The 25,943-nt window shown below is 26.1% G+C and overlaps 6 protein-coding genes across 19 annotated transcripts; 5 read left to right on the top strand and 1 right to left on the bottom strand.

Moving 5' to 3' along the window:
• The first annotated feature begins 27 nt into the window (after positions 1 to 27).
• LOC100743980 (60S ribosomal protein L10a) lies at positions 28 to 13,854 on the top strand. 2 transcript variants are annotated; one of them, XM_012386809.3, is made up of 6 exons: positions 28 to 277; positions 1,003 to 1,158; positions 1,665 to 1,813; positions 2,048 to 2,220; positions 2,327 to 2,496; positions 13,838 to 13,854. In XM_012386809.3, coding segments are annotated over exons 1-6 (654 nt in total). In that variant the 5' UTR covers positions 28 to 272; the 3' UTR covers positions 13,839 to 13,854. The 2 variants fall into 2 exon arrangements, with proteins under 2 accessions (XP_012242232.1, XP_003490343.1); XM_003490295.4 differs by lacking the exon at positions 13,838 to 13,854 and having other exon boundaries at positions 2,327 to 2,541.
• Positions 3,911 to 25,031, top strand: LOC100748460 (tyrosine-protein phosphatase 10D). Of its 9 annotated transcripts, none has more exons than XM_033321324.1 (20): positions 3,912 to 4,059; positions 7,360 to 7,761; positions 7,830 to 8,117; positions 8,247 to 8,525; positions 8,606 to 8,872; positions 8,952 to 9,284; positions 9,412 to 9,729; positions 9,816 to 10,148; positions 10,258 to 10,557; positions 10,630 to 10,833; positions 10,961 to 11,066; positions 11,229 to 11,455; positions 11,539 to 11,615; positions 11,704 to 11,838; positions 11,910 to 12,032; positions 12,128 to 12,276; positions 12,469 to 12,604; positions 13,208 to 13,274; positions 13,352 to 13,450; positions 13,881 to 14,331. In XM_033321324.1, exons 1-19 carry the CDS (start codon positions 4,056 to 4,058, stop codon positions 13,435 to 13,437), a joined length of 3,834 nt encoding a protein of 1,277 aa, XP_033177215.1. In that variant the 5' UTR covers positions 3,912 to 4,055; the 3' UTR covers positions 13,438 to 13,450; positions 13,881 to 14,331. The 9 variants fall into 9 exon arrangements, 6 of the variants coding, with proteins under 6 accessions (XP_024224041.1, XP_033177215.1, XP_024224037.1 ...); XR_004461899.1 differs by lacking the exon at positions 13,881 to 14,331 and adding an exon at positions 25,021 to 25,031 and having other exon boundaries at positions 3,913 to 4,059; positions 13,352 to 13,526; XR_004461900.1 differs by lacking the exon at positions 12,469 to 12,604.
• On the bottom strand, positions 13,784 to 15,360 carry LOC100743861 (thioredoxin-like protein 4A). 2 transcript variants are annotated; one of them, XM_024368277.2, is made up of 4 exons: positions 15,219 to 15,360; positions 14,973 to 15,104; positions 14,712 to 14,848; positions 14,094 to 14,538 (listed from the first exon to the last, which is right to left on the bottom strand). In XM_024368277.2, exons 2-4 carry the CDS (start codon positions 15,048 to 15,050, stop codon positions 14,325 to 14,327), a joined length of 429 nt encoding a protein of 142 aa, XP_024224045.1. In that variant the 5' UTR covers positions 15,051 to 15,104; positions 15,219 to 15,360; the 3' UTR covers positions 14,094 to 14,324. The 2 variants fall into 2 exon arrangements, with proteins under 2 accessions (XP_003490342.1, XP_024224045.1); XM_003490294.4 differs by having other exon boundaries at positions 13,784 to 14,538; positions 14,973 to 15,344.
• Positions 15,624 to 18,489, top strand: LOC105680903 (UDP-galactose translocator). Of its 3 annotated transcripts, XM_012386861.3 has the most exons (6): positions 15,624 to 15,649; positions 15,717 to 15,868; positions 16,419 to 16,490; positions 16,628 to 16,747; positions 16,844 to 17,058; positions 17,145 to 18,489. In XM_012386861.3, the coding sequence occupies exons 3-6, from the start codon at positions 16,472 to 16,474 to the stop codon at positions 17,790 to 17,792; spliced, it is 1,002 nt and encodes a 333-aa protein (XP_012242284.1). In that variant the 5' UTR covers positions 15,624 to 15,649; positions 15,717 to 15,868; positions 16,419 to 16,471; the 3' UTR covers positions 17,793 to 18,489. The 3 variants fall into 3 exon arrangements, with proteins under 3 accessions (XP_012242284.1, XP_033177220.1, XP_012242286.1); XM_033321329.1 differs by lacking the exon at positions 15,624 to 15,649 and having other exon boundaries at positions 15,661 to 15,868; XM_012386863.3 differs by lacking the exons at positions 15,624 to 15,649; positions 15,717 to 15,868 and adding an exon at positions 15,915 to 16,072.
• Positions 18,872 to 22,101, top strand: LOC100743748 (probable transaldolase). Its single transcript, XM_012386864.1, has 6 exons — positions 18,872 to 19,107; positions 20,048 to 20,171; positions 20,848 to 21,087; positions 21,170 to 21,295; positions 21,357 to 21,493; positions 21,606 to 22,101. The coding sequence occupies exons 1-6, from the start codon at positions 19,011 to 19,013 to the stop codon at positions 21,878 to 21,880; spliced, it is 999 nt and encodes a 332-aa protein (XP_012242287.1). The 5' UTR covers positions 18,872 to 19,010; the 3' UTR covers positions 21,881 to 22,101.
• Positions 23,789 to 25,943, top strand: LOC100748339 (zinc finger protein 330 homolog). Of its 2 annotated transcripts, none has more exons than XM_033321328.1 (6): positions 23,789 to 24,245; positions 24,478 to 24,648; positions 24,772 to 25,003; positions 25,107 to 25,271; positions 25,402 to 25,455; positions 25,544 to 25,943. In XM_033321328.1, exons 1-6 carry the CDS (start codon positions 24,126 to 24,128, stop codon positions 25,789 to 25,791), a joined length of 990 nt encoding a protein of 329 aa, XP_033177219.1. In that variant the 5' UTR covers positions 23,789 to 24,125; the 3' UTR covers positions 25,792 to 25,943. The 2 variants fall into 2 exon arrangements, with proteins under 2 accessions (XP_033177219.1, XP_012242275.1); XM_012386852.3 differs by having other exon boundaries at positions 23,790 to 24,245; positions 25,402 to 25,473.

The following is a 25,943-nucleotide window of genomic DNA, read 5'->3' as shown; positions in this document are numbered from 1 at the left end:
ATAATATGTATAGTCTAACATACATAGACTATATATATATATATCGATGCATACCGAAATAGTTAAATTTAAAGCCGAGTTCACATAAATTGCAAGCACGACATCTATGACAGTTTCATAAACTATGAGCTAGGATGCTCATAAGCGTGATCCCATCTAGCAAATATGTATTGGTTTTACTGGTTCTGCTGTTAACATAGCAGTTTCCTTTCTGATTTTAATCGTGCAGTAGATAGGACGTTTTCTTTTCAGTGATCTTGTAAGGAGGTACAATGACGTGAGTATCTAATCTTTTCATATTTTATAAATCTGAAATTTTTTTTCTTTGATATTGTAAATAATATTTATTGCGATATATCTTTTTAATATAATTACCAATATTTTTTAAAAATAATCGTTATTGAAGCTTTATATCGTACCAATTTCTGGACATGATATCTCCACATTGTACTATAATCTTTCAAATGCATCTTTAAAAATCTTTTATAAAATAAATTTTAAGCATTTAATAAATATAAATAAATACTTTTTCTATTATGTGTTGAATTCTTTTTATTTTATAACAGTTTTATATATTTTATTTAAATTATATTCTAATCCTAACCGACTTTTTTATCATCGTAGTATAGTATTATTTAAAATATTAAACTTTTATATATGTACTATTTTAATATAATTTTATTTTAATAATAAATAAATTCACATGAATTCACTATATGTTGGAAATAAATAAAGAAAATGGGCACTGCTTATAAGATTGATTGTGAACACCAAGCAATAAAAAAATTTCATGTACAAAAATGTTGGTAGCAATTCATATCTTATCTATAAACAATTTCATTAGAAACAGAAACATGCTAGTATCAATGAATCAATTGACAAAGCTCTGTCCGTATCTCAGTTCTAAGACCTACTTTTTTTATTTGTATTCTGTATATTATAATAGTAGTAATAATTGTTTTAAATTTCAACTTTGATTGTAATAATAATTTTAATCAATAGGTCCAAAGTATCACGTGATACTCTCTATGAATGTGTGAATGGTGTTATCCAAAATTCACAAGACAAAAAAAGGAAATTCTTAGAAACAGTGGAACTCCAAATTGGCTTGAAGAATTATGATCCTCAAAAGGACAAACGTTTCTCAGGCACCGTCAAGTATGTTTCTACCTGACATTGAGGATTCTTTTCGGTTTTTACCTCTCTTTTCTTTTCCTTTTTTATTTTTTTTTTATTTTTTAACTAACATCCGAAAAGGTTGCCTCATGCATAGTCAGGAAGCTAGGTTTTACCTAGCGGACCTCTACCCAGGGTCTTAAATAAATTGGGGAGGTTTTTTTACCGTTGTATTTATTACAGGATCATGAATCATGATCCTGCTGGTAAGTCAATATTTGACTATTCAATCAATTCAATTATTAAAACCAATGTTCAGTGATGTTGAACTACTTTGCATGTATTATCTGAATACTTCGTGTGGTTATCCAATATGTTACTGAGAATATTGACTTTGATAATTGTATTTTCATTTTTGAGTAATTGGAATAATGTTGAATTCCACTTTGAGTGTTACTTTGAATATTTATTCATAATAACATATATATAATCAACAGTTTAAGGAATATTAATTAGTTAATTACACACGTAATTTATCTCTATTAAAGGTTGAAGAATATTCCAAGACCAAAGATGCAAGTTTGTGTTTTGGGAGATCAACAACATTGTGATGAAGCTAAAGCTAATAATATTCCATATATGGATGCAGAAGCATTGAAAAAATTAAATAAGAACAAAAAACTTGTAAAGAAACTAGGTAATTTGAAGCTTTTTATTTTGTCTATTTAATTCTTTTCTTTGTGCCTTCCAAAAAGCACCATTGCTAGTTTGTAATTTGTAGTAGTGGTCGTCTACTGGAAGAAAATGAAATTCTTCACTTGGTGAGGACGTTGTGTTTTATTCCTTCGTACCTCAATCCGTGTCGAGACATCTTTTAAATCAACTTTAATATAATTTGATTTAAAAATTAACTTGCGTGTGCTTTTTACAGCTAAAAAATATGACGCCTTCTTAGCTAGTGAATCTTTAATTAAACAAATTCCACGTATTCTTGGTCCTGGTCTGAACAAAGCTGGCAAATTCCCTGGTCTTCTATCTCATCAGGAGTCAATGGTAGGGAAAATTGATGAGGTGAAAGCTACAATTAAATTTCAAATGAAGAAGGTAAATTTTGTTGCATATTCGTTGTTTCAAAAAAATATTTTACTTACAAATTCTTGCTAAAATTGTAATTTATAATATCCAAACGTAATTTGAAAAACTTTTTCAGGTATTATGTTTGTCAGTGGCTGTAGGTCACGTGGGAATGAGTCCAGATGAATTGGTACAAAATGTACATCTTTCAATTAACTTTTTAGTTTCATTGTTGAAAAAACACTGGCAAAATGTACGTTCTCTTCACATTAAATCTTCTATGGGACCACCTCAGAGATTATACTAATTACTATTGATGTACAATGAAAAAATAAAGCAGACATAACTCAATGTATGATGTTACAGTTTGTTATAAAAAATTTTCCTATTTGATATTTTCCAAACTTATAATTTAAAAATGTATTAATATCATAATTCATGTACTATAATTATCTTATTGAAAATCGTGTACAATTGTTGCATTTACTAGAGTAAAGTTCTATATGTTTTAACATAATGTATCGTCGTAATCGTATTGTGTAATATTTCATTAAAAAGAAAAATTACTTTGTGATGTATTTATAATATTTTGTCGTTATTAATACGGTACCAAAAATTTTGTAAAAGAAACATTCATTATATGTATCGGTAATTATGAAAATGCTGTATCGAGAAAAAAAGTCGAGATTTTCATTTGTTTTGTTATATCGATTTATATTTTTATATAACTAAGAAATTTTTGCTAAATAGCTGAGAAATGAGTAACGATATGAGGAAGTCACTTCCATATTTATCCATGGAAGTTATGATTTATCTACGTTCATTTTGACAGTGGTGTAGGTCACATGTACCTTGTACGTGAGTTGAGAAAAATAACAATTACATATTTTTGTAGTATGTCAGAGAGGCAATGAGAGAACTCACACCAATTCTAGTTATTCCACAGTACAAATGCTGCACCACGCTGCCAAGTCCTAGTGTTCCACGCTAGCATATACAAAAACCTTTTTAATTTCACCGTAAACGAGGTATAACCCAACAAATGAAGACGACGTATTCGTTAAGACGATGGTAGAGACAATAGACAACTTTGGACGGCGGTGCCTAAGGCCTCTTTTAACGGATGATATAACTAGACATGAACACAATACACCATAGCACACTAGCGCATTGATCTTTCTCGTTTTCTTTCTTTTTCTTGTGCTATTATATGTCATTACCTTTAATGTTAAGCATATAAAATAAAAATTTTACAAGTAAATTTTCAAAGTAAAAGATAAAAATTTCGGTTAATAAATTAGTCATGACGTCAAATCTTGTCTGCCGATAATTTGTTCTTCTGTTTTTATCGTTTCTGTAAATAAATACGCATGCAACATATACATTACGTCAGATATACTATCAGAGAGGAATTTCCTCTCTGATATTATTCACAACCTATCAACCATTGAAATTACTATTAAAGTGAAATTTAAGATTTATTATAACGTTTATTATTTAATATAAAGCAAATTTAATGTTAAATCTAAAAGTCTATTGTGTATAAAATATATTAAAATTATTACTATTCATCATTCCACTAATCCATTATCGTTTAAACGGTAAGGTTTCCTTTTCTTCTCTAAAAAGAATATAATAAATAATTAATTTCTCTTTCTGAGGCAACTTTCTTTCAGTATTGCGTGATTATGTTATTCTCTTATTTGTCTATCTCGAATAGAAAAGTATGAACTTGTTCATAAAACCGTACAATGAAATAGTCTTTTGTAGCGTGGAACTAAATAGGTTCATGTATATGCTAGCGTGGAACACTTTCAGTACTTAGCCGTTAGGTTCAGCACTAATCCGGAAACAACCGGAACCATATGCGTGAGTACTCCCATTTCCTCTCTAACTATGTCTTTAAATAAAGGCTCGGGTATGGGGTATGGTAATGCTTTATATGAAACGTCAATGGATTTTGAAGCGGGATTTCATGTTTTAAATTTTTCACCGAAAAAAGAAAGGCCAAAATTATGTTATAATTTACACTTACCTCCATTATATGCAAATGTAAGGCTAAGAGAAAAGTATAAAGACAGTTATTTACTACTTTACATTCCACTAATTTATCAAGAATATTTTAAAGCCCTTAGAATATCTGAAACAAAATTTTGTTATTGAACCAGGAGATGATTAATAATTAATTATACAAAATTACAATATATAGAACATAAATAAATAAATCTGTTTGTTTTAGTTTGTTTTCTTAATAAAATTCATTATCTTTTTTATCGTAAAAGATTACATATTTTATGAAACGTTTTATTTTATAATGAAAAAATATTTTGTAATACACTCAAACGCAAAAATTTAAATATCTAGAAACAAAATATATATGTATGACTTACATCACGTTCATAATCATAGACACATATGTTGAGGAAACACTCCGTCGCAAGTATACGCATCAAATTACATTAACATACGTGTGAAATGGTCAAATGATAAATCGCTTGAGAAATAAATAGTAATTCTATTTGTTTTTCCAACAATAAAAATATAAAATTATACAATAATTGTAGCAATGTTAAAAAATATTTATTTTTATTACTTAAGCAGATTTTTATTAAATTATTAATTACATATATATAGTTAACGTACCTCTTTATATTTATTTTATTAACTTATCTCAAACATATTTTTCATGAATATTCTAATATGATATTTTTTATATTGAAAAATTAAAACTTATAAATTAAAGATATACCAAAAAGTAAACAGAATAAAAGTGTCTTAAATTTTCCCTCGTCTGCGCTTATATATACATATAGTAAAATGAAGATTTCTTATTCGTCGAATTTTCGTTTATCTTATATCAGCTTATATATTTTCTTTTCATTTGAAAGTCTTACTCAAATAATCAGTAATAAATAATTTATTAATTATCACTTAATTAATAAATTTAAGTTGTTCATCTCGTTTAAGTTGTACAAATATATTTTATAAATATACTATTCAAATACAAGTGTAAATATGACTTTTTGTGAGTTAAAAGATTCAAATAATCAGAACATGTTATTTTTAACAACCTTTGAGGAGGTTATAATATATTCTTTAAAAATGTATATACATATGCTCCTCTATTTCGCTTCATAAGTAAATTGCAGCTTCAATGAAGTTGTAGATTTATCCGAGAGCTTAATGCTGCTTTATTTTTTTTACGATTGAATGTAATTTTAATATAGCGAATTTCGATCATAGTGCTTAACATTCGATTCACATGTATTCTACTAGAATGCGCAAAAACGTTAATGAAAACGGGGGGTCTTATCTATATTAAAGGAAAACTGATATTTAATGAATAACATTGAGAGATTCAAATCGCGGCAAAGTCTAATCTTTTGGGCAAGTACATTTTATGTTTAATTTAATACTTAACATACACAATTGCATTAAGAATTACGTACACATATATAATGGCATATAAATGTAGTTTAAATATTATGAATTATTTATTAATTATGATTTCCAATTATTAACAATGCGTTAAGATATCAGTTATTATATATGCGTTATTACATGTATATATATATAAATATATTATATATATATAATTATAGATATATAATTAAAATTATACAATTTTAATCATTATAAAGCTTTTCGATAACAGCCATTTGTGTAATAATTGTGTTCAGTGATTGTATAAACTTATTATAATAAATATAATTCATGTAAGACTCGAAAGAAACGAATTTTTATAAAAGCTATATGTAAAATATAATAAAAAATTGTTAAAATTCGTAAAAAGATCAAGATAAATATTACCCTCATGTTTGATTAATAAAGTAGTACAGAGTACGCTTTTAAGAGTTTAATATAGACTTGAGATTCTTATCAGCAATATCAATGACTATAGGAGGGATAAACGAAAACCTGTTGGTAAGTGATCAGAAGTCAGAATGATTATCAAGAAAATAACTAACACATCGAGTTTTCAAAATAGTTCTTCGTACCTTTGTTAATAGATCTCATTGATTCGAGTGTATAAATTTTTAATAACTTTATTGAAAACAACGAATTAATTCTTATGTGCAGAGTTTAATCCTAGATAAACCGACTTTTTCTTGAATAAGTGGATAAAACATAACAATTGTTTTATATACGAAAAAGGTTTCAATTCGTAATGAAAAATATAGAATATATGTTTGTAATTTATCAATGAAGAACAATTTTTTGTGAGATTGGGTAAAGAATCGTGAGCATTTGACTTTTCATATTACGATGATCTGTGAAAAAACATTGCTGATCGAATCGTGATTGATATGAGCTATAACATATCAATCAATTATTGTGAAATTCTACTTGCCACTTTAAACGCCTATTGTACACATACCATTTTATTTTTAATATCTGCTTTTTTACAATGCATTTATAAAATGAATAATAATAGTAATCAAAATAAATTTACATAACGTGTTAAATGAAGTGAAATGCACAATCATAAATGCACAAAACGTATAAAAATTACAATTTCAATTGTTAAGTCTTTGGTATAAAATTATTTTTCTGGTTTTAAATTATGAGACTAAGTATATAATACTAAATATATATATATATAATACTAAATATATATATATAATTAACATTTCAATTAATTTAGATAGAAAAAAAATATCATTTTAAATAGAAAAAGAATTATATTGGCAGAAGCCAATGTAACCTATCCAAATAATGTGTTAAAAAGATACATTGGTCAAAATTAAATCGATTATTTATCAAATTTCTTTATTTCTAATATTAACATTTTTCATCGTTCCTTCGAAATCATGGTTAATGAAACGTTATCATTTCTAATTAATATACAATTTATTTGTGACAACAATGATATTTTTCGTTTGTGAATTGACTCAAGGTATATTTTAAGTTTATCAGAAAGAATCACAAATATTGATTTCGTTTTTAGTTGTGATATGAAATAAATCTTTCGAAAGTCTAGATTACATCGTTTCAAATACGTAATGTTAACTATACGACGTATAAAGTGTACAATAAAATTATCACCAGAACCTGATACTTTACCTAGCGCAGTTAATTAATTAATTAAGATAAAAAAAACATCAAACTGTTATCTTAGACTTTTACGATTTTAATAATGAAACTCTGTTTCAATTTGCAATCTTATAGGTAACATGGTACGAAAAAAACGATTGAAAGTGTTGATTTACGCACTACAGATCATCTATGTGCTCAGTGAAAATAATTTAATCGATCATCGACACATCGGACAAAATGAGACAGTGAACGCTTCGATGAAAATTTTATTTGATCTCAATGCTGAATATGTAGTATCTTCAGAACTAAATAATTCTATGAGCATAAAAGAGTTTCTAAACGAAGCTACGGAATTCGAACAAAATGAGCTCCTGCCGAATGATTACCTGAAAAACAACGATACTAATATATCGATTCTCGATACAACGAACAATGACTTCGTTCAAAAATTCGAGCATATTTCTATTTCATCTAACGAATTGAAAGATAACCAAATTTTATCGGAAGATATATTAATGACATGTAACGAAGAAGGTATAATTATTTAGATAAAGGTCAGTATAAATGAATGATTTTACTATTTACGTTTGCTTTGTTTATAGATCGAAAAAATGTACAAAATTTAACGATTGATCTAGTTGCTACAGAATGGATATTTCTCTCCTGGGAACCTCCTTGTGATAATATAACAAGTGAATTGTTTTATACTATCGATATATGCTTGGACTCGAATCAACTATGTTTTTCAAGAAATAGAACCATAGTAAAAGATACACAATATAATGCCACTGATCTAGAACCATGCAACAATTATACATTTATTGTAAAAGCCATTGACAAAGATTTAAACTCGACTGGAGTTATTGTAACAGGCGCGACGAGTTCTAATAGTAAAATTATAATATTAATACAAATTTAATATCGAATATGATTATTTAAATTTATTCTGGTTTAATTATTTTGCAGAAATTGTTTTTAAAAGTATAATATGCAATTTATATACTATTCATTCTTTTTAGTTACTGAAATTGGAGATATTCAAAAATTAGTTGCACATACTGCTTCTAGTACAATTAAATTAAGCTGGAAATCACCAGGAGATTATCCAACATGTGTAAATCATTATTTAGTTGCGCAATGCCTTAAAAATATTTGTAATAATGCCTCAATTACAACTGAGGAATATATTTCATCAAATTTAGAACCATGTGAGGAATATTTCTTTATAATTAAAGCAGTTTCAATAAACAACAAACAATCTAATGGTGTTGATATTACATTAAAAACAAATTCTCCAAGTATGTTAGTCAGTGATTATACTAGTTTTTACACATAGCTACTAATCAATAATTTTTTGAATAATAATTATTTTTATAAGAATCTAGTAGACCTCAAAACCCAACTGTGGAAGCTAATGCATTTTCTTTAGTTATTCATTGGGAACCACCAGAAATTGGAGCTAAATGTATTAAATATTACCGTGTTACTATTGATCCACAGCCAAAAACAGAACAAGTAACTGGAATAAATGTAACAATAAGTGATTTGTATGCATGTACTCCATATTGCATTTATATTAATGCAGTAGATGAAGACAATAATGATGGGGAAATGATCACTATTGATACAAGAACAGCATCAACAGGTAAAAAGAAATTATGAATATTATATATGTATATTTTATAAAATATTTATGTTTAAGAATAAATGAAAATTTCATTTAGTATCGAAATCACCAATATTAAATATGAAAGAACCAATTGTTACAACGCATGACATAATGCTTTCATGGAAGATTGAGAAAGGCAACAGTAACTGTACTTTAACATCTTTAAAAGCTATGTGTAATGCTACAATGACAAACGGTCATGGTTATGAAGTTAAGAATGGGGAAGCTGAAGTACATATAGATTCTCATATTCAAGATGAATATTTTACAAATTCAATAATAAAGAATGTCAGTCCATTTACTACATATATATGTTGGGCATATGTTCTTAATGAAGCAGGAAATAGTGAATTAAGTAAATTAATAAGTGTAACAACATCAGAAGATAGTAAGTAAGCAGAAATGCATAAAAATTATGTTAAACATACAGTTTTTAACCTACATTAAAAATACAAGAAATAACAAAAGTCATAAGTAATATTAATGGTAATATATGATATTCTTTAATATTTCAGTACCATCCGCACCTTTTCTCAATGTTACAAATATAACATATTCACAATTTATATTTGTTTGGGAACCACCATCATATTTAGCAGGGAATTTACATGAATTTGAACTTGTATTTGAAGGAGAAATATGTTTCTATATGCCTGATTGGTGCAAACCAGTAACCTTAAAAACCATTAAACATTTTAATGGATCTACGTTCATTTTTGAATATTTAAATGCAACAGCATTTACATATTATACAGCAAAAATCAAAGCAAGAACCTCTGCAGGCTGGGGAAGTTATAACAATGACTTAGTATTATTTAAAACACCAGCTGGAGGTAATTTCTTATTACATGAAATTATAGATATTTATAATTTCAATATCACTAAACTCTATTATATTACCATAGTTATTATATATTAGTTCCAGGGATGGTATCCAACTTTTCATATTCAATTGTAAACAATGAAAATAATAAAAATGTTTTGAATACCATTTTGACATGGGGCATTCCATGTTCTTTAAATGGAATATTGGAGTATTTTAATGTATTTGTAGATGGGATTAGAACTAATTATGAACCACATTCTTTTACATTACAATTTTTATCAAATGATGTTAAAAATGATACGGTCATAACAAATTTAAAAGAGTTAAAAGCAGAATATAATTATATCATTAAAGTAGTAACAAAGGTTCAGGGAGTCCAAGATTTTGGAATACCAGCATTTAAAAATATTTCATATCCTGCTGGCAGTGTGTATCTAACTCTAAATAATAATATAAACTAGCAACTTTCATAAAATATTTATCTTCAAGTATTAAAATGTCGTTAATAAGTTACTACACATTATTTATATTTTAGTTCCACCTCAACCTGATGAAGATTATATAAAATCTATAACTATAGATCCAGCTAGTGCACGAAGAACTACAACAACAGCTACACTTTTACTTCCCTTATTCCCTAATACAAATGGTGATATTATTTATTATTCTATTATAGTGTCAAGAATGAACTATAATATTCCATCAAGTATTAGATTTAATATGACGAATAATACAAATCATATATTATGGCCAAATATATCTTCTTGGAAAGAAGCTATGCTACAAGACTTTACAATACCTTATCAAGCTACTAGACTATGTTGGAATCCTTATCGTAGGTGATATATTTTTCAGTTTGTATTCAAATTTAATTAAAAATGTTTGAATTATTACCGTATGTTTGCAGCTAATTCTGTTGCTGATTATGGTGATATGGAAGCAGTCAAGTATACACTTGGCGAAAATACAAATTGTAAAGAAATTTCATCTAATACCAATAAAAGAATTTATTGTAATGGTCCTCTTAAACCAAATACATGGTATCATGTTAGAATGCGGGCATTTACTCGTGGTGGATATTCTGATTCTACAACTTTTTTAATAAAAACCAGTAAAGTGTTTATTGATTCTTAAAGTTATTTGTATTTTTCTTCGTTTAGTTGCTTCGATATTGGTATTGCAAAAATTATACATAATTAAATTTTATTGTATTCATTAAATATTTTAAATTATATTAGATGCTGAAATAGATATCGTACTTGTTAGTGGAGTTGTTTTTGGTATTTTATTCTTGGGAATTTTATCAACAATAATGTTATTATTTCGCAAATGTTCAATTCGTGCGTAAGTAAATCTTATTTTTTGTTTAGTTCAACATTGTCACAGTAAAAATAATATTCATCAAAATATAAAAATTTAAACATTTAAACATTGTAACAAAGTATATATTGTGGCAAAAAATTTACATAATTAATAATTTAATGATAATTTATACATGTTTTTTAGAATATTACGACGATTTCTACATTCTGACATGTCTGGATCACCAGTTCCTACACCTTTTTCAAAAAAGAAATTTATAACTCATTGTCAACAATTTATTGATAATCCTGGAAAATTAAGCAATGAATTTCAGTTACTTCAAACTCTTAGTATTGATTTACAGATGCCAACCAATACTGCTTGTTTACAAGCCAATAAGAAGAAAAACAGATATTCTGATATTTTACCATGTAAAAATATTGATTTACATATTATAAAGATGTGAATTATATATAAAATGAAAAAAAATGCTTTATTAAATTTATATTTTCAGATGATTTTTCAAGAGTTAAGCTGGAAGTAATTGAAAATGATCCTAATACTGACTACATCAATGCATCTTTTATTAAGGTGAGTAACCATAAAATTATTTGTTTACACTAAATATGAATTATATTATGTATTAAATATGAATTAAATAGGTATACACTATTTTCAGGGCTATAGTGGCGAAAATGAATATATAGCTTGTCAAGGACCAAAAGAAGAAACAACATTTGATTTTTGGAGAATGATAGAGCAATATGACATCAATGTAATAGTTATGTTGACTGAGTTAGTTGAAAAAGACAAAGTAAGATTTTCGCACTAAATATATTTCAATCTCGTTTAACGCATGAATGTTAAAAATTGATACCTTTATAGGAGAAATGTCATCAATATTTTCCAACAATTAGGGAAACTTTTAAGTATGAAAATTTGACTATAAAATGTATAAGTGAATTAGATTATAGATCTTATACACAAAGAACGCTAGTATTACAAAAGGTATAAGATTTAAACTTAAGTTACAAGATTTAATAAAATACATTTGTACTTATATATATTAATTTAATTCTCCTATTTATAAATAATAAATATAGGAAAACAAAAAAAGAAATATAACACATTTACATTTCAAACAATGGCCAGATCATGATGTCCCAGAAGATTTTGAACCAATAATCCATTTTTGCCAGATTGTACATCGTAATGTTACTGGTAATAAAGGATATATTGTGATTCATTGCAGGTAAAAATATATGAGTTTAGTATAATAGTTAATAATATCATATATCTTGATGTTTTAATATTATTCAGTATTGTTATTACTTTACATTTTGAATTTATTTAATATTATTACTATTTCGCTATTTTATATAAATTTGTTATATATATATATATATATATATATTTTATATGTATATAATACATATTTTTACAGTGCAGGAATTGGTAGAACTGGCACTTTAATAGCAATAGATATAATTTTACAACATCTTCGAGATAATAAAAAATTGGATGTGTTTGGAACAGTATATAGATTACGACGTGATAGAATAAATATGGTGCAAAAAGAAGTAGGAAAATCCAAGATCTTTTATATTAATATTAATTATGTACTCATAAATTATATATCTACAGACTCCGACCGAATAACACGCAAAAATAGGCGTGATTCCTTGTGGAAAAATAAGGAAAAATATAGAATAAAATTGTTTTACTCTCGATTTAATTTTTGAAAAAATCGAGTTTGAAAATTCGTCAAATATATTTGAATATGACTAATTCACATGATGAACAGGATTAAATAATCGATAGGAAATCATTCCACGTGTGAAAATAAATCAAAAATGCAGAACAACACTTTTTTACGGGATACTTTGTTTCCGAAAAAAATAGATTTGAAAATTTATCTTACGCGTGTAGTAGGTCAATTTTTAACTAAATGTGTTCAAACTTTACATTATTTTATCCTGTCCAATCCGAAATTTGTCATGTTGAAGCATATAAATTTCACAAATTTTCAACCTCGATTTTCTCGAAAACTAAGCCGAGAATGAAAAAATTTTATTCTATACCTTTTCTTATTTTTCCACAAGCAGTCACATTATGCCCGCTTTTACGTGTTATTCGGTTGGATCCTGTATATCTAATACTATTAATATTTATTATATTTTTAGAGTCAATATGCTTACATATACAATTGTACAAAGCAAGTATTAAAAAATCCCTATTGTTTAAAGAATTGTAAGTTTGTCATGCTTATTACAAACAAGTTTATTTACTATTTTTTTCGTTTTAAATATTGAAATTTTTGTCTTTAGATAAACCACCACCTATGAATCCAGTGTACGAAAATACCTCCAGGAAAATAAGAATAGTACCAAGTTCAAATATAAATCTACACTAGTCACAACTTTGAGGTAAGCATGTAAGAAGTAATTTTAAATATTTATTTTTGTTTTGCACAATATTGAAATTTATATGTATAAAAAAGTGGTAGTATTTTTTCTAACATAAAATGAAGATGTATTATTTAATATAGAAGATCAATGTAATAAGTAATGTATGTACGTATAAGTACAACTGTAATGAAACATGATATTTTGTATTTTGTTTATAGTAATATGTGAATCAAATTTTATTCTTGCAATACATAAATTTAATTCTTTTTTATTTCTATGGAATGCATATGATAATATATTTTTAAAACAGACAGAACATTTTAAGGAAACTATAATAATAACATTTCAATATAAGGTTGTAATTGTTTAGTTTAAACTGGCTATATGACTTAAGGATTACAATAGATTTAATTAATATAAATGTCTAATCTTTTAATTGTTATTCAAGGTATAAGCTACCTACCTACCATTGCTTGACAAAAGTCCTACATGAGAAGTGCAATCTTCCTTTGAGTGTAAGTGTTATTTAAATATTTATACATATCAAAAATGAATAATATACACAAAACCAATAAAAATATGTTTTCAGGATTTAATTATCTAGTCTTTCTTCACTAAGCTATGATTTATTGACTTCTTCTTGTATAGAAAATAAATTAACCAATTTATACAAAACTATAATCGCTATTTACAGATAAATGTAAAATAATAAATGTACAAATATACTTATTATTTTTACAATAATTTGCATAAGTACATATATGCTATATATAACTTTATATTTATTTGTAATTATGCCATATTTTTATTTATTGATGTAAGTTCAGTTATATACCAATATTTTCTCTCTGATTTATACATTAATATAAAATATTTTTGTCAATAAAGATAATTAATAACGATATTTTGTAGAATAATCTTTTGGAGAAACAACTAAACCTCTACCTTTTCTAGCACCTCTGTAGACTGTCTCAATGATATCAATCATTTCTTGTTTGTCCTCTAATGTCCAGTTTATTTTATTATTATTTCCAGTTCCCAAATCAATCATTATATGTTTATTTCGAAAGAAAAACATAACTGTACAAGGATCATACAATTCATACCTGTAAAAAATCATATTTATATCTCTCTGAAAATGTATATCTTTAATAGTTTAAGACAATAAAAAGATATCCAGTTTACTGACTAAAATAATATTATCAATAATGATTTAAACAATATTTTATAAAAATATAAAATAACATTTTAAGATTTTTAATTGCATATTAAACCTTACATTTTATTAAAATCAGGTACTTGAGTAATATCAACTAGATAAATGACAGCAAAGTTTTTTACTTTTTCAGCAATATTATAAAGAACTTCATCCATTTTCATACACATTGGATCCCAGTCATGACCAAATCTAATAACCTAAAAAATTTTGTTTTTAGTTACAATTTCATATATAGATAGTCGCTATAGATAGTAAAATTACGAGGTAAAATTTCATCCATGACAGCCATTAAAAGTTAATACAAATCAATTAGAAACTTACAACTACTCTGTCTTCTTCAGATAATATTGCCTGATCCACTTGCCATCCATTGTGGAGATGTGACAACATATAAGACATTGTTTTCTGTTTATCAAATACAGATCCAAGAAAAATGAACAAATGTAATGTAACCTATATTTTTATATTCAAGTTTAGAACACTTTTTATTGGTAACAAATTCACAAACAAAAAGTGTAGAATAACAATATATTCTACAAAATCATGTAATAATTATACATTATTTACATGGGTTTTATCATATAATCAAGATTATGGAATAAAAGTTTCTTTTAACTTCTCACAATACGATCAACACCACCGCTATAATACGTTTATTTGCGAAAGTTAAAATTTACCACCCATTACCTCATTGCCACCAACATATTAGCAATAATTTAAAAAATCCCTAGTTTCATTTTAATCTCTTTAATTATATCTAGTTATATAGTATATTAATATTACAATATAAGATTATTAGATTCTTTTTACAATTTCTATCGTATATCTATTTTTTCATATATATTAAATAATTACAATATCTATAAATTAACAATACAATTTCAAAGTTTTATTAAGATTTAAATGTTTTAAATCTGACCTATTTTTCCGATAATGGCAAGAAAAATTATTTTATTAGTCGGTGAAATATGGTTTTCTATCACTGTTATTAAAAATTTGTAATTTTGATTGATTTAGTAAAATATCTAAATATGTATTAAGATAACTAAACTTAATATATTTTAGATTTAAAAATATCTCGGCTTTCTATAGGCACATCATACACATGTTGGCGATAGGCAATAAAGGGGTATAAATGTCAACGTGTACATATCTTGTGTGCATACTTACCATTCCTTGTTTTCTCTTTTTTTATTTCAGTAAAAATAAAGAAAAAGGTAAAATGAAAGTATTTATATATTTGAAAAAGAACATTACAGTTAGTATTATGTATTACTGTAGATATAAATCCTATGCACATTTTATTTTTATTGCTAAATATAAAATTTTTAATACATACTTTACTTAAATATTAATCGTATATCACATAATCATAAGGAATATACTCGTTTAACATAAATCTTTTATACTCTGAATAATTGGTATGTTTTATACTATTTCATCTACTATATATTTTTTCTTAAATTACAATATGTATTGTGTATTGTTACATTGATTTATAATTATTGCATTATTTCTTTAAACGTTATACTGAACATGAATTAAAAAATCAAGATTACATTTGACAAATAGTATTAAGCTTTAAATATGTTAATGTTTTGTAAATATATCTATAATTTATTATATATAATCAAAGATTTCTGATTAAATTATATATTTAATACACATGCATATACATATGTTCAACAATTTTTTAATAAATTTTTTAAAATGTAAAACATTAATAACACTACATTTATAACTTTAATAAAACATCTTATTTTGTAGATGAAATGATCCATTAGCCTTTATATTATAAAAATTGTTATAAAAAACATTATATGATGGAATCACAACAACGTAAGTCTATAATTTTAATATAAGAAATTGTAATAAATAAATTTAACATAAAATTAAATTTAGTATGTCTAATGGACTAACTAATGTATTGATTCCTTAATCATTCTCTGATATCTTTTTCTTAATTTATTTTACAGGAAGTGCTCAGACACTAAAATACATTAGTTTAATTACACTTACATTACAAAATGCCCTGGTTGGGCTTAGTATGCGTTATGCACGTACAAGATCAGGAGATATGTTTCTTTCATCAACTGGTATATTACATTCTTTATATAAATTAAAAATTGTATTTATTATTTTTATTACATTCATGTAAGTTATTAATGTATAGTAATTAAATGTTATTCCAGCGGTAGTTATGGCGGAGGTTGTTAAACTTTTAACATGTCTAATATTAGTTCTTGTTGAAGAAGGAAACTTTCCAAAATTTTTTGATGCCCTAAAGTCAACAATCATAAAACAGCCTGTTGATACTCTAAAAGTATCTGTGCCATCACTTCTATATGTTGTACAGAATAATCTTTTATATATATCAGCATCTAATTTAGATGCAGCAACTTATCAGGTATATCCAATACTTAGGTATACATTTGATATTTTTCACCTATTAATACTATTTATTACATGCTTTTTATACATACTATTCCTCAGGTAACATACCAATTAAAAATTTTAACAACAGCATTTTTTGCTGTGGTAATACTACGAAAGTCTTTAAAGAATACTCAGTGGGGAGCTCTAATATTATTAGTCATAGGTGTAGTATTAGTACAACTAGCACAAAGTTCAGATACTGCTTTACCATCTGGTATAGAACAGAACCATTTACTTGGATTCTCAGCTGCCTTAAGTGCATGTTTTTTATCAGGGTTTGCAGGGATATACTTCGAAAAAATACTAAAAGATTCAGATATATCAGTATGGATGAGAAATGTTCAATTAAGTTTACTATCATTACCTTTTGGATTAATTACATGTTTTGTAAATGATGGTGAAATTTTACGAAAACAAGGTTTCTTTTTTGGCTATGATCTATTTATTTGTTATTTAATTGTACTTCAAGCAGGTGGAGGTCTTATTGTTGCAATGGTAGTTAAGTATGCAGATAATATACTTAAAGGTTTTGCCACCTCTTTAGCCATTATTATTTCTTGTATAGCTTCTATATATCTTTTCGATTTTAACTTGAGTTTCCAGTTTTCTTTAGGTGCAATTTTAGTAATATGTTCGATTTTTATGTACAGTCACCAACCAAAATCGACATTTATCGATAAACATTCTCGAAGTGATAAAGTTTAATATAAATTAAACTAAACTTATTTGTAAGATGAAAGTGATATTTCCCAATTCAGCAAGTGTTTTAACATGTTCATTCAACAACATAATTTAATACATTTCTTCCATATAAAATGGGAATTTCTCTCTCATATGGTTTACATATTAGTATATATGTTATCACATACTTTATCAGTATTCTATTATACTTTTTAACAAGAGGTATAATGGAATTGCTCAAATACATAGAATCGATCGAAGAATAGAATCAATAAAATTGATTTCCTAATATTAATCATGATCAATAATATAATTAATTGATAGTTCAGAATATTTTCATAAGAAAATACAATTTACTAATAGACCATATGCTAGAGAGAAATAAGAATATATAAATACATTATTGAATAAATTCTATGTTAAAATTAACTAAGATCAAGTAAGCATATATTTATATCAAATTAAAAAATTACATACATCAATATATAAAAATATTCCATCTAAAATATATCTTAAAAATTGAGATATATTTTTAGAGTATTATATACAAATAATTTTAATTAGAATGCATATAAAAAACAATAAGATTGTTTCCTTTTAATTTATATATTTTTATACAATGTTACAATGTTTGATTATAGATATAAGTATACATATGTATCAACAAAACTGAATTCACTATTATTGTACTTAAGTTTTAATAAATATGTCTTATAATGCATACGCAACTTATATATTAAAATATATCTATTTACAATTTTAAAATATAATGTAAATTGTAGACTAAAAGAGTAAGGAACAAGATGAAATAATTTTTAATTTTGTAATGCATCTAAGCTATAAGGGAAAATACGTTTGGTTACAAAAAAATCAACATATGTACTTCTGTATAGATCTTATCTCTCATCATTACTAAGGTCATTACATATAATAAATACTGATCTCAAATATTCAAATTGTAAAATATGAAAACCTAGAATTAAATAATATTTATATAAATATTACTATATTATTAAAATTATAAATCAATGGAATTTTGTTTAAATACTTGAATAATATCGATTTCAGATACAAAGGATCGATAGTAAAAGTTACTTACGTAATGCAAATAGTGTTGGAGAGAATTAAGCGGTAGTGTCATGCAAGTTGGCAGGCGTGTACGGTATCGTTGAATGCTGAATCGCTCCAGTGTAAGAAGCAGAATTTTCGATTTCCAGTCGGTATATAAAAGTAACGATAAGAATGAGTGAGCCTCAATCGAAGAAAGTCAAGATGACGAACTCATTGACACAACTAAAAGAAATCACAACGATTGTCGCCGATACCGGTGATTTTCAAGGTAAGTAATAAAATAAGTTTTAAATAAATGGTTTTGCACCTAATACACATACGGTCAAAGGTGAAGGTGACTAAAAAAAAGTATGGTAGGGGTACACTAATAGCGCACTTTTAATTTATCTTTTAAACATCTTTTTACTTGAAGAATAAATATTTTTTATATATCTACTTTATTGTACATTCATTTTATAAATGCATATATGCATAAGCACTATAATAGAATACGCAATACTTCATTAGAAAGCAGATATTAGTTTAAAGTTTAGATTACGTTATGCATGCAAGAGTAGGGGAAATTACAAAATCTTCCGATCTTACGATTGCTTTTTTTTTAATAGTTTCATAATAATGCTATTTATACTTATCAATATTTTATAAAAATGTAATAAAACTAAAATGTAACTAAATTATTATTCTTTACCATCGTACATAAATAAATATATAAATGTATAAAATATATTTTATATTACAAAATACATTATGTGATTTTATTGTAATCGTTATATCATTAAAATCATTGTATTATATCATAATGAATAATTTATAACATATGTTAAAAAACCAAATTAATTACATACAATTTTAATTATGTATTTAAAATGTAAAATAAGTAGTTTTAGTTTGATTCATTCTATTATATTCTATTATAAACCTTCACATTATAAACCATTCTTTTTAATACTATGTAGGTAATATTTTGTTGCATTAAATAGAAAAATTTCTATTTATCATGTAATGTAATCCATAAGATATGTATGTATGTATCTATTATCTTTGACCTATAGATGTCAGTGATAACTCTTGGAATATATATAAATAAGTAAATATATATAAATGTCTTACACTAAAATATATGTTATTACAAACTAAAATGAATGTATCATCTTATTACCATATAAAATTTTTATTAATGCATTAATTTATTATCTCATTGTCTTTAGCTATGGAGCAATTTAAGCCAATAGATGCAACTACAAATCCTTCTTTGATCCTTGCTGCAGCTAATCAAAAAAAATATGCTCACTTAATAGATAAAGCTGTACAATATGGAAAAAAGTCTGGATCGTAAGTATATTATAATATTAAATTAACAAATTGAAAGTATAGTTATTCTAGTAAATATTTTAAATAAATGTGCTACCTTTACTATTACTTAAATGCCCATTATTTTACAAATTTTTAATATATATTAAATTTGTTGTCTTATTAAAATATTAGTACTAAATTATGAGATATTTATTTTAACACAATAAAGAAAAGTATATTTTTTAATACTAATTTGTAAAAATTAGTACACTGAATTTTTTATAGTTTTTATATTATTATTAATACTAAATAACTATTATAATTAAAAAATATATAAATGCTCGTTTTAGTAGATAGATCTGTAGATATAGAATCTATAGTACAGTAAAAGTTAATTTAAGACATTATAGGAATTATAAGGGATAAAATGATATACGTGAACAGAATAGTATACATATCAAGAAATATAAAGGAATTAAAGTAAATCTGTATGAAAATGTAGGAAATTCTATGAAGATTAGTATTAGGAATGGGAGAATATTAAAATTTATAAAAAAGAAAAATAAAAGGAAGTGTATGCAGCAAAAGGTATGAAAGAAAAGAAGTATTCACTTGAAATTATAACTGTGGTAATAATTAATATGATAATTTTGTGATTTACGTGGCTTCTTAATTAGAGAAATGGGAAACTTATAAACTAATGTATTTGTTTCAGTACTTTGACAGAACAAGTTGAAGCAGCTTTAGACATTACATGTGTTCTTTTTGGTAAAGAAATCTTAAATATTATACCTGGTAGAGTTTCCACGGAGGTAGATGCTAGGTTGTCTTTTAACAAAGAAGCTAGCATTGAGAAAGCCAAACGGTTAATTGCTTTATATGAAGAACTTGGTGTAAATAAAAATCGTGTGTTAATTAAGCTTGCTTCTACATGGGAAGGTATTCAAGCAGCAAAGTAAGCTGATCTCATTTTTATTATCAACCAGCTGTTTAATAAAAAGATCAAACTTAAAATAGTAAAATTCATTTGTGTATAGAGAACTGGAAGAGAAATATGGAATCCATTGTAATTTAACGCTTCTATTTTCTTTTGCTCAAGCGGTTGCATGTGCAGAAGCAGGTGTAACTCTCATATCACCGTTTGTTGGCAGAATTTTAGATTGGTAAGTTCAACAATGTTTTTTATAAGTATTAAAAAACTGTACAAACGAAGTGATTTGTTAGGTATGTGGCAAATACAGATAGAAAGTTGTATGATTCTAAAGAAGATCCAGGTGTTATATCTGTAACTAACATTTTTAATTACTATAAAAAGTTTGGATATAAAACAGTTGTTATGGGTGCCTCATTTAGGAACATTGGTAAATATAAAAATTAATATTTATTAGAGGGTTAAGATTATTTTAAAATTAATTATAGTTACTAAAACTAGAGGTTGTAATAAAAATTATATTATATGATTTTTTCATTAAGGTGAGATAAAAGAATTAGCTGGTTGCGATTTTCTAACTATAAGTCCCAAGCTATTAGAAGAATTGGAAAAGAACAATGAACCAATTCGCAGAGTACTTACAGTAGATGCAGCAAAGAAATCTGATCTTCAAAAGACCAGTTTGAGTGAAGCTGAATTTAGGTGGCTTCTTAATGAAGATCAAATGGCAACAGATAAATTAAGCGAAGGTATTCGAAAATTCACAGTGGATATTCGCAAATTGGAGAAGCTATTGCATGCAAAGATACAATCTTAAATATAACCAAAATACTTTTCTTAAACATACTTATGTAACAAATGTTTTGTCGTAAATATTGTACACAACAATACTAAAAAATAATAATTATTTCGAATGATAAGTTTTCAATATGTAATACATTCCACTCTTTGTATCTCCACAATATGTGAACAATGTACAAATGAACATAGAAATTATACTTTTAACATTAAATAAAAATGGGATATTAAGAAAGTGCATACTTATAAAGATTTATTTCAAGAGTTTAGTTTATTTATAACTGATAAAGTATATCAGGACACCAAAATAATTGCATGTAATTATTTAATTAGCTAGGAAATCGAAATAATACTGTATAGAGAAGATTTCTGAGAATTAAAGCATTAATTTAATCCTAGAATAGTTAAGCAATTCTCCTTATTGATCGAAAAATTTAATTTTTTAATTTTGTCATAAAGAGGTTAATTCAGTTATTCCATCGTGACATGGTTATAATATTTCAGAGCCTATGAGTATTGTTCACGTTAATTATTCCTTTTATGATCCTTTTAAAAACAGCGGAAGGAAATGATTATTGAGAACTCGATTTTTAACGGTAAGAAATAACAAATGTTTTATTAAGTAAGGAAACGAACTAAACAACTACAAGAATTACATTATAAAAAACACAAATGCTATGAATTCAAATTAAACATCGGAAATGGCCTTTTCCGTTTGAAGTATTGCGCCCTAATATTCGTTTCTACGAATGTGTTTATAATTGTTTGTATAATTCACGGTCGTACCATGGTAGATTCCAACGATCATGTAAACAGATCTCGACACTCGCTAGGGAATACTATTCAAAAATTGTATCGCGTCTAATCGTAAAACATTAATATGGACGGTCAACAAAGTTCGCATTCTTACGAGATAGACACAAAAAGAACATTTCTGTTTCTATCTTAGACACTCATAGCATATCACGATGCGTAGAACGAGAATCTTCCTGCAACGATGATTCGATGTTAATTTTTCATAACTAGTCATGACTCAATTTTCAGATACTCAGTTTTCCCTAGGCTTTGGTACATGAGTGTCGAGACCTATTTATATGATCATGACATAGTCTATAATTTTGCATCGTGCGGTAAATATGTAAATATAACACCGATCAATGAACAGCGTCGGTGTGCATGTCTGATTAGACAGGGACAGAAGCAGTCTCTTAGTAGCGATCTCTTTCTATTCTCATATCGTATCCACTTACATCGTAACATATGACTCGCGTAGTTGTATATCTCAATGATCACTTGTAGCTCTTCTGTATAATCACGGTCTCAAAATTTCAAATTTATAAACACGAGCAGAATGCTCTAGCACTCCATGGGCACGACAACCAAGCTTAAATTCCATAAATTTCTGAACTGCCCACATGTGCGAGCCCCTGTATCACAGACCCGCCAATTGAGCGATTTTTAAAATTTCCTTATAACTAAGAAACCAGGGAGACTATTTAAATAAAACCAGATAAAGTTTGATAAAACCAATCTCAATTAATTCTTTAGGTTCTAAACTTTCATTTGAGCCCTCATAAGTTAAGAAATTTTGTCTAGGAACCAAAAAATTTTAATTTCTTAATTTTGCCACTTATTGATTGAATGTAATTAAATGTTATGTATGTATACTTCAGATTCAAATATTTCAGGATTAAATAATGGGCACGATATGTTTAAGGTTGTTGAATTGTTTTTTTTTATAATCTACAAGGATATTGAAGAATAAATATATAGTATAAATATATGTATAGACCTTATAATTTCTTTAAAAAGTGACTATGAAAGAAATAGTTATAGTTTATTTTCTCCTTCGGCATTCATCGAGTAGGTATTTATATTTTTGTCTTAAAAATTTTTTAAATTTTGTCTTCTGTTTGTGAAAAAAGATTATTTTTAGCGTTGCATGTGATCCTTGAAATACTATAATTTTGTCCTGAGAAGTTTTTTTATATAACAATAAATAAGGCAAATATTTAGGTGATCCCATTTAGCTAGGCCACTCTATATATTCTAAAAATACGAAAATAAATATACGTGATTATGAAGTGATTATGATGTATGTTATCCTGAAAGTAAACCATTAAATTAAACTAAACTGTATGGAATGATTTTGAATTTTACCCTAACCTTGTTCAATTAATCGAAATTGCACTCCAACGTTTCTAACCTCGTTTTATTATTAATCAAATAATTATATTTGTCAGGTTGATATTAAATTTTCCAAAATGCCGAAGAAAAAGACAGGACAAAGACGGAAAGCTGAAAAACAAAAATTAAGGCAGAAAGAAATTAGAACCGCTAAAGATCAATTAGATTTAGCTAAATTTCCATGCAATGCAGTAATGGTAAATATGATATATTATAATGTACATCAGTATTATCATAATTTAACCCTTTTACAAATAAATACCGAAAATAAATCCCAATTTCACAAATATATTTTTTATATCATAAAATTTCAAATATATTAATTATTAATATTATCAATTAGTAGAAAATATTTAAAAATAGCCTATGTCTCATAAGCAGAGTATCCGTATTTCTATATATCACACTTATATCTAATTTTTAATAAAGGAATGTGACAAATGTAGCAAGAAACAAAAAAGTAGAGCCTTCTGTTATTTCTGTCAAAGTGTACAACGATTACCAATGTGTGCTCATTGTGGAAAAATAAAGTGTATGCTAAAAACAGGAGATTGTGTTGTTCGTCATCCTGGTGTGTTTAATACTGGATTGGGTATGGTGGTAAGTACATGTAACTTACATATAATTAAATATATATATAATTACGTATAGTTATAATAATTAAATATATTATACAGTATAATAAACTATGAGAGTATAAGTAACAGACATAAATTTTTAAAGGGAGCCATATGCGATCATTGTGAAGCATGGGTTTGTCACGGAAGACGTTGCCTTACAACTCATGCATGTATATGTCCATTGATAGATGCAATTTGTCAAGAATGTGAAAGAGGTGTATGGGATCACGGTGGTAGAATATTCCGATGTTCATTTTGTAATTGCTTTCTTTGTGAAGATGATCAATTTGAACATCAAGCATCATGTCAGGTTTTGGAGGCAGAAAGTTTCAAGTGTAAGAATATAAAAGAGATAAAAATATAAGTATAAATATATTTTACATATAATTATATTAGTGTCATAATTTTTGGTTTATTGTAAACAATTAATATTTTTAGGTCAATCATGCAATCGATTAGGACAATACTCTTGCTTGAGATGTAAAACATGTTATTGCGAGGATCATATTAGAAGAAAAGGGTTTAAGTATGAAAAGAACAAACCTATACCTTGCCCCAAATGTGGTTTTGAAACATCTCAAACAAAAGATCTTAGTATGTCAAGTAAGTAATAATAATAATAATAATAATAATAATAATTAGTTCTAATACTACTTTTTTATATCTACATTTAATTAAAAAATTATAATTTTTAGTAATTATTTTCAAAATTATATTTTCTATTCTATTGTAGCAAGAACTCATAAATTTGGTAGACAAGGTGGAACATACGAATCTGATGATGAAGGTGAATATAATTATTATGGTAAAGGTCTTAAGTATTTTAACGTTTACTTATTGTCTTTATAGCCTGCTGTATATCATCTTTTTTACAGGAAATCAATCACAAGACTATATTCCTGAAAATCATACATCTTATCAGGAAGATGAAGATGAAGATGATGATAATGATGAGGATGCTGATGATAATGATGATGACGATGATGACGATGATGACGATGATGATGACGATGATGATGATGGTGATGATGAAGGAGAAAGAGAGCGGGTAAATGAGTTAATAAGTGAAAATCAAGAAAATTGCGATAATAAATTGCATCAAAGTATTAATAAAAACGTTTAGCAAAAATTTAAATTTTGCAACTAAATGTAAAAATGGAAAAATAAATATATCACTGTTGTCTTTATAACAAATTATAACATGCTATTTTTTAATATGAAAAATTGTATTTCAAATATCGATACGTATAGGATAAAGCTAATTGGGAAACCTAA

This window comes from Bombus impatiens, unplaced genomic scaffold (genome assembly GCF_000188095.3).
Source record: "Bombus impatiens unplaced genomic scaffold, BIMP_2.2 scf_0418, whole genome shotgun sequence".
NCBI lineage: Eukaryota > Metazoa > Arthropoda > Insecta > Hymenoptera > Apidae > Bombus > Bombus impatiens.
The sequence above is the reverse complement of the archived record's forward strand: the minus strand, read 5'-3'. Positions and strand labels throughout refer to the sequence as shown.

What these genes read in the sequence shown, in the direction of transcription:
- LOC100743980 (XM_012386809.3), top strand. An exon ending in CGTTTCTCAGGCACCGTCAA is followed by an intron (nt 1,159 to 1,664) that starts GTATGTTTCTAC and finishes TCTCTATTAAAG; the next exon opens with GTTGAAGAATATTCCAAGAC. An exon ending in TTAAATTTCAAATGAAGAAG is followed by an intron (nt 2,221 to 2,326) that starts GTAAATTTTGTT and finishes AAACTTTTTCAG; the next exon opens with GTATTATGTTTGTCAGTGGC.
- LOC100748339 (XM_012386852.3), top strand. Translation starts at nt 24,126, where the DNA reads ATGCCGAAGAAAAAGACAGGACAAAGACGGAAAGCTGAAAAACAAAAA. An exon ending in TTCCATGCAATGCAGTAATG is followed by an intron (nt 24,246 to 24,477) that starts GTAAATATGATA and finishes TTTTTAATAAAG; the next exon opens with GAATGTGACAAATGTAGCAA. An exon ending in AGGTGAATATAATTATTATG is followed by an intron (nt 25,474 to 25,543) that starts GTAAAGGTCTTA and finishes TCTTTTTTACAG; the next exon opens with GAAATCAATCACAAGACTAT.
- LOC100743861 (XM_024368277.2), bottom strand. Translation starts at nt 15,050, where the DNA reads ATGTCTTATATGTTGTCACATCTCCACAATGGATGGCAAGTGGATCAG. An exon ending in CTGAAGAAGACAGAGTAGTT is followed by an intron (nt 14,849 to 14,972) that starts GTAAGTTTCTAA and finishes AAAATTTTTTAG; the next exon opens with GTTATTAGATTTGGTCATGA. An exon ending in GTACCTGATTTTAATAAAAT is followed by an intron (nt 14,539 to 14,711) that starts GTAAGGTTTAAT and finishes GATTTTTTACAG; the next exon opens with GTATGAATTGTATGATCCTT.
- LOC100743748 (XM_012386864.1), top strand. Translation starts at nt 19,011, where the DNA reads ATGAGTGAGCCTCAATCGAAGAAAGTCAAGATGACGAACTCATTGACA. An exon ending in TATGGAAAAAAGTCTGGATC is followed by an intron (nt 20,172 to 20,847) that starts GTAAGTATATTA and finishes TATTTGTTTCAG; the next exon opens with TACTTTGACAGAACAAGTTG. An exon ending in GTTGGCAGAATTTTAGATTG is followed by an intron (nt 21,296 to 21,356) that starts GTAAGTTCAACA and finishes GTGATTTGTTAG; the next exon opens with GTATGTGGCAAATACAGATA.
- LOC105680903 (XM_012386861.3), top strand. An exon ending in TATGTTTCTTTCATCAACTG is followed by an intron (nt 16,748 to 16,843) that starts GTATATTACATT and finishes ATGTTATTCCAG; the next exon opens with CGGTAGTTATGGCGGAGGTT. An exon ending in TAGATGCAGCAACTTATCAG is followed by an intron (nt 17,059 to 17,144) that starts GTATATCCAATA and finishes ACTATTCCTCAG; the next exon opens with GTAACATACCAATTAAAAAT.
- LOC100748460 (XM_024368269.2), top strand. An exon ending in ATTAAAAACAAATTCTCCAA is followed by an intron (nt 8,526 to 8,605) that starts GTATGTTAGTCA and finishes TATTTTTATAAG; the next exon opens with AATCTAGTAGACCTCAAAAC. An exon ending in GAACGCTAGTATTACAAAAG is followed by an intron (nt 12,033 to 12,127) that starts GTATAAGATTTA and finishes TAATAAATATAG; the next exon opens with GAAAACAAAAAAAGAAATAT.